This window comes from Martes martes (assembly GCF_963455335.1).
Source record: "Martes martes genome assembly, chromosome: 3".
Lineage (NCBI taxonomy): Eukaryota > Metazoa > Chordata > Mammalia > Carnivora > Mustelidae > Martes > Martes martes.
Window position 1 is genome coordinate 55674983 of NC_137890.1, and position 10619 is coordinate 55685601.

General features: G+C 39.8%; 1 protein-coding gene across 1 annotated transcript in view; it reads left to right on the plus strand.

The window, feature by feature from the left end:
* GTF2F2 (general transcription factor IIF subunit 2) overlaps positions 1-9826 on the plus strand; it is a 152097-nt gene extending 142271 nt beyond the window's left edge. Inside the window, exon 8 of the mRNA XM_080798281.1 lies at positions 7804-9826. Coding sequence (XP_080654407.1) covers positions 7804-7923 — 120 coding nt within the window. The 3' untranslated portion in view covers positions 7924-9826. The remainder of the gene's footprint in view (positions 1-7803) is intronic.
* Positions 9827-10619: the final 793 nt, after the last annotated feature.

Consider the following 10619-nt stretch of genomic DNA (forward strand, 5'->3'; position numbering starts at 1 on the left):
AGATCCCGATGTGGGGCTCGATCCCAGGACCCTGAGATCATGACCTGAGCCGAAGGCAGAGGCCTAACCCACTGAGCCCCCCAGGTGTCCCGAGCCCCAAAATTTTTAATTAAGCAGTAAGCCACAAAATTTATATCTAATCTGGAAAACGTCATTAGTTATAAAATCTTCCCTACCCTTCCCACGCCATTTGATTTCAACAAAGATTAATGTAAGTTTTGAGCTTATTAACTGCCTTCTGATTTCTTTATTTAGAAGGACTTGTTTTTAGGCTTGCCATCCTTATGGAAATTATCTCAGGAATGAGAGAATTTTCTTTGCTTTGGTCTCAGCACTAGAGAAAGCATGACTGTATGGATTAAAGTGTTTACAGCTTCCCAGTTTCTCTATCTCACAGGAGAATTGTGATACCAGAGGATAAGCCTGTTGGCAGAAAACCTTGCAGTGGCAGTACTGTATTGCAGTGTTACAGAGGCATTCCTTCTAGAATGTCCCAAGACAGATATTCTAATTCCATCATATTTTCCAGTACATATGGACTGATGCAAAGAGCTAGCCACTGGGTTTTTTTGTTTTGTTTTTTTGTTTGTTTTTTTTTTTTTTTTGAGCTAACCACTGTTTATTGGAAATGTTACCATCATAATTTGGTAATAAAAAATGGTGTTTTTTTTTTAATGTCGTAGTCTATACAGACTTTATTATGGAATTTAGTTTCCAGTTCCCCAAAAACCTTTTCTTTTTATTATTAACATATAATGTATTATTTGTTTCAAGGGTACAGGTCTGTGATTCACCAGTTTTACACAACACAGCACTCACCACAACACATACTCTCCCCAGTGTCCACCACCCAGCCAACCAATCCCCCCACTCCTTCTACCTCAGCAGCCCTCAGTTTGTTTCTTGAGATTAGGAGTCTCTTATGGTTGGTCTCCCTCTCTGATTTGTCTTGTTTCATTTTTTCCTTTCTTCCCCTATGATCCTCTGTCTTGTTTCTCAAATTCCACATATTAGTGAGATCATATGATAATTGTCTTTCTCTGATTAACTTAAAAATGCTTTTATCTTAATTTGTTGTTATGAGCTAGGTAGGTCTCCTCCCTATCTAGTGGAATTGCTGAGTCACTTCATAATTCTGTTTAACCTGAGGAACTAAGTGCCAGATTGTCATCAGTCCTTTTTTAATCCTTAGCAAAAACTTTTATCTACTGTTGTCATAAGATAAAACTTTAGTCCAGATATTTTAAGGATGAATAATACTTCGGTATTGGGAGTGCTAGCTAATTTACAGAAAAATTCTCTGTTGGTAAAATATATACCTTTAGTCTCTTTGCTTGCCATTTAATTTCTAGCAGTGTGTTCAAATAGACTAATAACTATGCCAATTGAGATTTTCTTATTTTTTGTACATTTGAAACTATACTTCACACCAGATGCACTAATAGATAGTTGCCATGGTTCTAAATGCAGTAATTCATATTTAAATTTTTATTTTTGCTTTTTCTATTTTATTTTTTATTTAAATGCAGTTTAATTAACATATACTATAGTATTAGTTTCAGAGGTAGAGGTTCAGTGATTCATCCGTTGCATACAACACTGGGTGCTCATTACTTCAGTGATGGGTAGTACCCAGTGACTGGGTAATGCCCATCACCCAGTTACCCCTTCCTCCCACCCACCTGCCCTCCAGCAACCCTGTTTGTTCCCTATAATTAAAAGTCTCTTATGGTTTGCCTCCCTCTCTATTTTTGTCTTATTTTATTTTTCCTTCACTTCCCCTGTGTTCATCTGTTTTATTTCTTAAATTCCATATATTTAAATTTCAAAAGGAGTTTTAGTTTTTGTGACTTCATTACGTTTTGGGTATTTCTCATTGTATTTTCCTAATAACAGTTTCAACATCGTCTATATATGTATACACTTTTCCCAGTTGAAAGCCATATATCAGCCTTGGAATATCTTGCAGTATTCCAAGGTAAGTTATGTTTAGCATACAAATAAACAAATACAGGGTTGTTGTTGTTTTTAAAGGATTTTATGTTTTTATTTGAGAGACCATGAGAGAGAGATCCTGAGCAGGGGTGGGAGGGGCAGAGGGAGAAGCAGACTCTCTGCCAAGCAGGTGCCTGATGCAGGACTCTGGGTCCTGGGATCTTGATCTGAGCCAAAGGCAGATGCTTAACCAACTGAGCCACCCAGGTGCCCTAAAAAAGTACAGTTTAGAAAGCAAATAGTTAAAAGTTTTGGCCCATAGGAGGTAAACTTTATTCATCTGATATATGCAAACATATGAATCATTTGCCAGTGCCAGGCAGATGAAGTGTTAATAAGAATAAGATGATATACCAGCACACAAATATTCATGCAATAATAAATTGCTTTTCCAGAATTTGGATTAAGCCATAAGATAGGGCTTGTGCCTTGACCGCTTCATTACACATCATCTCTGCTTCTTTTACAGAGGGAGGAATGCAGCCTATCTGAGCTGAGGGGAAGACAGGGGGTGGGGTCTAGTAGGAAAGTGGGGGTGAAACCAGAAGGAAAAGAGGATAAAAATACTGACATGGCCTGTGTCCCAGAGAATCCCCAATGTCCCCTTCCCTATCCTGTTAACAGTTTTCTCTATCTAAAGGAGTGAAAACATATGTTGCCTTTGTTAACAGCTTATGCCTAATGTGTAGTTTGTTTTTTTAATGAAAAAAATGCCTTGGAGCCTCTAACATCTTTATCAGTAAGTCCTCTGTTTTAATCACACAAATCATTTGAAATGGTACTTTGGAATTATACAGAACTGGTAATGCCCCTCTTGCCTTGTTGGATCATTTTATAAAAAGCATATGATGACTTCCCTTTAGTGACTGGCATTAACCAGTGCCATCTTTGTTATAGATTGCTTATTGTCTATTCAGTCCAGCCTTTCTGATGTGATTTTGTGACTAGACGTCTAATAGGGTCGTATTATTTATTTTTTTAAAGGGTTTATTTATTTATTTGACAGAGAGAGAGAGAACACAAGTAGGCAGAGAGGCAGGCAGGGTGGGGGGCGGTAAGCAGGCTCCCCACTAAGCAGAGAGCCTGATGCGGGGCTCGATCCCAGGACCCCGAGATCCCTAAGCCGAAGGCAGAGGCTTAACCCACTGAGCCACCCAGGTGCCCTGGGTCATATTATTTATTCACTTAAAGCATTAATAGTTGGTGATCAGCTATTTGTTAAAGGTACATGTTTTGGGCCAATTTCTAGGAATTTAGATATAGTTAGCTTGTTATTATATACGTAACACTTAACCGAAATTCCTGGTTTGGGAATTAGTTGGCAGAGCAGTAGAGGAAAAGATGATACAAGAAATGGTGGGGGTGGAGGGAAGGAGGGAGGGAGGGAAATAAGGAGAAAGAGAAAGACTGCAGATATTAGGCTACTGTGCCTTGTGACCCTACATAGGATTGTCGTGATTTGGGGGTGGGAAATAGGAATTTGTGGGTTTCTGGCTTTTGGGCCACCACAGTGTCATCTTGACCCACAAGTACGCAAATCACATCCTAATCACTTGACCTCTTTGGTCCAGTATTTGCTTTGTCTTTTCCTTCCAAAGAAGCTCTAATGTTCTATCCCTTTTTTCTCTGCAGTTCAGACTTGCTGTAAATACTCTCCCACACATCCCTTTGACGAAGGGTTGCTGGACCTGAGCCAGTTTATTATTTCTGATATTGTTCTGCAGCACTGCACAGAGCAGTAATGAGAAATCTCTCTGGTCCTGTGTCACATAAAGGTGATCTACCAAGTTCTAGAATCCTTTGTTTAAAATGCATGTGGTCAGGCAAAAGATAAAATTGGAAAATCATTGTTTAGTATGAGAGAAGGAGAGCTAGTATCTCCTGATCTCTGCACAGAATTGCCGTTCAATCCAAAGGATCAAATATACATCCTCAAAACCAAAGATCATGGCTCCGGCTGGGATAAGTGCCCCGTCTCAGTGCCCCATGATATCCTGCATATATGTGTCCTTATTTCTGCACTCTGGTTTGTGACTGCCTGCTTCTGTGCCTTTGCCTTCCCACTCGAGCACCCTACTTTTAAACTGTGAAGTCTTGATGTTGAAGACTGACTGTGTTACCACTCCATCTGGCCCATAGTAGGTTCTAAAATAAATATTTGTGTAAATGTATGAATTTTTATTAAAGGAAAGTTAGATTGTCAATTGATCTTCAGTCTTGTTAGAATCTTTAAAATTTCCCTCTCAGATGACTTTGTTCCCAGCAATATTTTACCACTATAATACAGATTTTTAGTCACAAATGTCATTCCGAATCAGGTAATACAATTTAATCAGTCAACTTGTATTTCTCATTGCCCTGTAAGTTAATTAGAGCCTGAGTTCTAAAAATGAGCAGAACTAGATATAGCATATCTAGTGATCTTACTCAAACAACTCCCCCACTAAATCCTCTTAGTTCCCTTGTTTGCTCTTAAGCATACTTTGTTTGTTCAGTGTGAGTGCACTGAGACTGTGATGTGCAGGCATCCACTGCCGTAGGAGCGCATGGCTTGATGGGAGAAAGGCATGTGGGTCAAAGGGTACGGTGTAGTATGAGGGCCATCACTGAAGAACATCCAGTGTGAAATGTAAATCTAAGATGTGTGACTGTTAGGGAAAGTTGGTCTGAGAGAGGGACATTCATGCAGTCTTCAAGAATGAGAAGTTCAGATCTGACGAAAGGGGATAAGCATGATAGGGAAAGGGAATGGCATATGGAAAAAACAGGAAGCTTGTAGACACAGAAATGACAAGCATGTCTTCAGGGAATTCTTAGAAGAGGCCAAAGGGAAAAGGCAGGCCTGAATGGATGCCTGTGAAGGAGTATGAAATTTAACCTCTAGGCCAAAGGGGAAGTTATTAAAAAGTTTTCAACAGATTAAGCATCTGCCTTTGGCTCAGGTCACAATCCCAGGGTCGTGGGAACCACGAGCCCTGTGTCAGGCTACCTGCTCAGCAGGGAGTCTGCTTCTCCCTCTCCCTCTGCCCTTACTGCCACTTTTGCATGTGCGTGCTCTCTCTCTCTCTCTCAAATAAATAAATTAAATCTAAAAAATTTTCTCTCAACAGTGGAATGACATGATCTCACTCTTCCCTACCTGTGTCTTTCCTTCAGGGACTTTTGTGGCCTGTTTCCCTATCATTACTATTACTTTCTTTACTAATGGGTTGTGCCAAATTGATTCATTTGGTTAGAGTAAAATGACTTTAGGTTGCAGTTTGGAGCATTCTAAAACTCCAGAAATGTCCCCTTCCCCCACCTTCCACCAAAAAAAGAATTCTGTATCATGGGTAGATACTGTGACCCTAATCCCAACTCGTTACCTGACAAACTGACAGACTGAATATCTCATTCTGTTCTTACTGTTGAAAAGGAAATAGGGAGTGACTTTTCATTAAGAAAACAAAATACTCCGTAACGTTATACTAATTTAACAAAATGAGTGTGGACTACACATGAAAGCAACTGTATTTGTACACTTGAGACTTTACTATTTTGTGTTTAACTCTTTTGAGGCTTTTCTCCTCTGTGTTTGGCTTCTGAATATTCACACTACACTTGCAGTCCGGAGAGCTGCTGGCTCCCGGCCACAGTGCTCCCAGCTATTGCTCTTTTCAGTTTTGACCGGGAGCAGTGCGGCCAGTTGTTTGATTGTTTGTGTCCAGGTTTGTAGCCTGCCTCCCAATAAATCGTCCTTTGGAATTTTACAAAGATGTCATTCTTGGCATCTAAACTGAAAATCCTTTGTGTCCAGCACATCATTTTCCTTTTATGAATACTGCTTAATGAGAAAGTAGCTTATGAACAGTGTCCCGTTTTAAAAATGTGATTTGAAGTAGCAGAGAGCAGCTGTGCATATCACCTGGATGGCCTTTATGCTTACTCATTGGCACAGATCCCTTAGTGAAGGCAACTGCAGAAAGTGTGGGAGGCAAGCAGGCTTCTTTCTGGGGAAACCCAGGCCTCATTTGATTCATTGCTGCCACCTGCTGGGCCCTGGCTGCTGGAATGGGGAGGCCACACCTGTATTCCCACTAAGCCATCCAGGGCTATGTGGTTCCAGTATTAATCAGCTCTTGTTTCCAGGTGACAACCGGCCCCTAAGTGAAAGGATCCAAACAGTAGAGCATTACACCAGTCAGCGTAAGGTGGTATTTGATTGGGTTTATTAATACAGAATCCCCAGCACTTAAACTTTGAGGACTCAAGATCCTAGAGTATTAGAGCTGGGTGAACCATTAAAGCAGATGCCGTGGAGCTTTAGTGTAGTTAAATCAGAGTCTCCTAGAGGCTTGTGAAAATGCAGATTCCCAGGCCTGGCCCCAGAGATTTTGATTCACTAGGCCTAAGATGAGAGGTTTATTTAACAAGTCTCCCATGAGGCTCTGGGACAAGTAGTCCAGCCCCAGGAAGGGCACTGCCTTAAACATTATCTCTGTAAGAGCTTCTCAACCATTTATCTAGTCAGTACCTCATTTCAATAAGTAAAAAATATTACATCTTCTATCAACAGGGTGAGTCACTAGTACTGTAACTGGTTCTGTGAAGCATATACACAAAATATTACTGGATTGGTTCTGCATGGGGAAAAGACACTTTTTAAAGATTTTATTTATTCATTTGAAAAAGAGTGTGAGAGGGAGAGAGAGAGAGAGAGAGAGAATGCATGCAAGCACAAGCAGAGGGGAGGGGCAAAGGTAGAGCGAGAAGCGGACTCCCCACTGAGCAGGGAGCCCAACCACGAGGATTTGGGGCTTGATCCCAAGACCCCAAGATCATGACCTGAGCTGAAGACAGACACTTAACTGACTGAGCCACCCAGGAGCCCTAAAAAACACTTAAAAATAATTAACTTTTCTCTCCATTGCCAAGAAAGCAGTACTATAATTTAATTGGTCAATTTGTAGTGGAATGCTTTTTGGCGTGACATTGCCAAGTAAAGGTAGGGTTTGGTACTATATTTATCACGGCCATCATTTCCCTGTAATCATTTGGTTAATGTGTATTGATTTTGAGGACCTAAAATGACATAAAACAGAGTTCTGTCCTATGTCACAGCTCACCTCTTTCCTCTGGAGGAGCCAAGCATGAGAAAACTGCAGGCCCCATGGCTTTTACCATGTCTTATTATCACTACTTATTCCTTACCCTGTCTGGGCAAGCTTGGCCAAGATCAAAACAATACTAAAGATGAAGGATAACCTTCTTTATTACACAGGAAAAACAAGTGGCCTGATAGCAAATTTGAAAAGTCACCTTAGAATTGAGAATTCTGAATGCCTATCATGTGCTTGCTTTCTAGAATATTATCATCCCCAAAATATTTGTTATTTTTGTATATGTGCTCCTTCTTCTGAAATGACTGGTTCCAGTCCAAGAATAACCCTGTCCAACTGTGAACTGAACGAGGCCACTGAACGCAAAGGAAGATTACACGTGGTATATACTATGTCATCTTAGTAAACAGTGAGCACTAGTAACTTTCTAGTGTATTTTCATCGAAACATTTTTGGTTTTTTTTTTAAGCTCTCAGGTCACTGGCATTCCACACTTCCAATCCCTTTAATGCAAGTGAATGTATCTTTAACACAGCATGTACTGCATGTGTAGAACCAAGAGACAATTTGTTGAACATCTTTATAGAGAAATCTTGTTGAGCTTTCAGGATCATAATTTGTATTACTTGTGAGTGTGGTTTGGTGTATGGTTTTATTTTAAATTTTGTTTCGCCTTCAAAGTCTCATCTTGGGTTGTTTTTGTTTTTAGGGGTACCTAAAGGAAATCTTGAAAGAAATTGGCGTTCAGAATGTAAAAGGGACCCACAAAAACACATGGGAGCTGAAGCCAGAGTATAGACATTATCAAGGAGAAGAAAAGAGTGATTAAGAAGACTTTGCCAGCATGCCAGCAGAACAACTAAAGGGCGGTGTGCTGAGGAAGCACTGCTAAAACTCAGATACTTGAGTACCGTCTGTTGTAGGGGTGAAATGACTGGAACTTTAATTTTCCTAGGTAAATTTTTTAAACAATAATTCTTGTAAAGTTACCCAAGTGTTTTGTTTTGGCTTTTTTTTTTTTTGAGGAAAAAATTTATTTATAGGCTTGTATTAAACCTAGATTATTCAGAAGGGAGTGAGGGGTTGGGGGGGTTAAGAAGGTTTTTCTTTTTAAATATTGACTTTTGAAATGTAAAACTAGGAAATGTTTTCTAGATGAGGACTCTCTGTCCTTGTTTTCTCTGAGGATCTGAGGTGATACAAAGCCGAAGTGAGTGGCAAAGCAAGAAAAAAGTGGTCAACTACAGAAAGACTTAAAGGGAATAAAAAACCAAAGTTCCTTATTCTGAAATTGTCAAAGAACAAAGCTGTCTTTATTTATTTATTTTTACAGGTGATCATGTTTCATATTCACACCCATTAATAAAGAAGAGGGCATTTATGTTTGTACCTAAGATAGCAGTTTTCATTATTAGCTTGCATATTTAACCCTCCTGTTAGTGACATGAGTAATGGGAAAAATCTTGGCCAATGAGTATATCTTTTATTTGCTTTTATTTATTTTTTAAAAGATTGATTTAAGTAATCTCTACATCCAGCAAGGGATTTGAACTCATTACCCCACAATCAAGAGTCATGTGGTCTACCAACTAAACCAACCTGGCGCCCCTCTTTTATTTTGTTTTTAAAAGAATTAGAAATTAAATATTTTCCCAATAATTCAAGATCTGTCTCCCCATCCAGATTATAAACTTCTCAGAAACTGATTTTGTTCCAGAATTTTGCTACATACTCAGCTGGCAGATATTGATTGTCGCCTGACAGATGATGTTGACAAACTAACTGGAGGGTTGTAGGGGTGAGGCGGATATGTATTAGGCAGGCACAAAAACAAAAACGTACCCACAAACAAGACCATGCAAACAAAGGAAGATTTTAATAAGTTAATTGCTTCTCGGCCTTTTGGCTAAGATCAAGTGTAACAAATTAAACACAAGGAAAAGTTGCTTTTCATTTGTTCATTTTGTCAACTGCTTCTGTATGCGCCCAACCAAGAAGGAACGAATGCCAGAAATTTAAGAAACTGTTACATAACTAAAGCCATCAAAGAGGAACCTATCCTTTGAGATAAATATTTTTCTGTATTATTTGATTTTCAGCAGGGACCACCATCATGCAGAGGCTGAGTACAACTGCATTGAGAAAATGTCTACCTTTGCATTCCCACTGTAAACTATAATTCTGATGAGGGAGGGTGGTCTTATTCTACATTGTTCTGGTGCAGGAACCAAATGTATCCCCCTTACCTTTGTTTCTGACAGAGATTCAGTGTCAGGGAGCTGATGGATAATGGTATGACCGATCTGTGTAGAACTGAGAGTTCTGGATACCTGTCATGTGCTTGGTTCATAGCATATATCTCCCCTCCCCAGACCTTGTCTTTTTTTGATGTTTGGCCCTGCCCTGAAACAGACCTCTGTGTCCTCTCCTTCTGTCTTTAGTATTTTTATGGTGACTGTGCCTGCCAGATTGAACTGTGTAGCTGCTGGCAGAGCTTCCGGGCAGGGCTGTGTCTCTTCAGAAGCTCTGCTCTGCTATTTCTGCCAGGTCTGTTTTCTTCAGCTTATTTTAGGTATCTTTTACCTCATCACACCTGACAGTATCTGCTTGAGTCATTTAAACACTTGTTACTTGTTCAGTGGCATAGCTAATCTAGGCAGTAGACTGGTACCATTCCTGATTAGATTTTTTGAAATTGCTTTCTTATTTAATATTAAAATATGGCTACTGGTAATGAAGGAGACTCTCTCTGGCTTCTTTTATTCTTTTATTTCAGAACTCGCTTGCTCTATAAACACGCTTTCGACTGCCAACTATCAGGAAGTAGGAGTCCTCAGCCCTTATAACCACTGTGAGATTGAGAGAGGAAAGCTAGTAAGAGAGATGCACATCTGGTAAGATGTCACATCCTAAGAGCACAGGAGGGCCATGTTTCATAGGTGATTCAGTTAAACTCTGCTAGTTATACTCACTTAAGGGATGTTTTAACCAACAAACAGTAATAAATATATTACGGTTGCTGGGCATTGGAAAGATTTGAAATTACATGTTGCCACAGTAACTTCTAAAATGATAGATCTTTAAAAAGAAAACCGTTTTTGCTCTGTTGTATCATAAGCAGCCCTTAAGGAGTTCAGCAGAGTTGGAGTTGTTCCTAATTGTCTATGAACAAATTTTCTTTGGAGCTTATTTTCATCCTTGTTGGTACTTCTCCGTGAAATAAGAGTAAACACTAATCAGGCCCTTATGTGCCTGGCAGTGTGTTAAATGCTCTAAAATATTGCATTTAATCCTCAAAAATAGCTCTGAGAGGTAAATAATGACCACTTTATAGAACCATTTCCTGCCCAACACTGTCATGAGACCTGATCCCCTTTGGGGGAAATTCTACCTTTGGGCCAAAGTGAATACCAGAGTGTACTTTTCCAGAAACCTTCCCCCGCCTCCCCCCCCAATCCTTCCTCCAGGAAAATGGTGCAGACCCCGGAAGATGTGAGAGCAAGGGAGTTTGCCTTTGGCATCTCT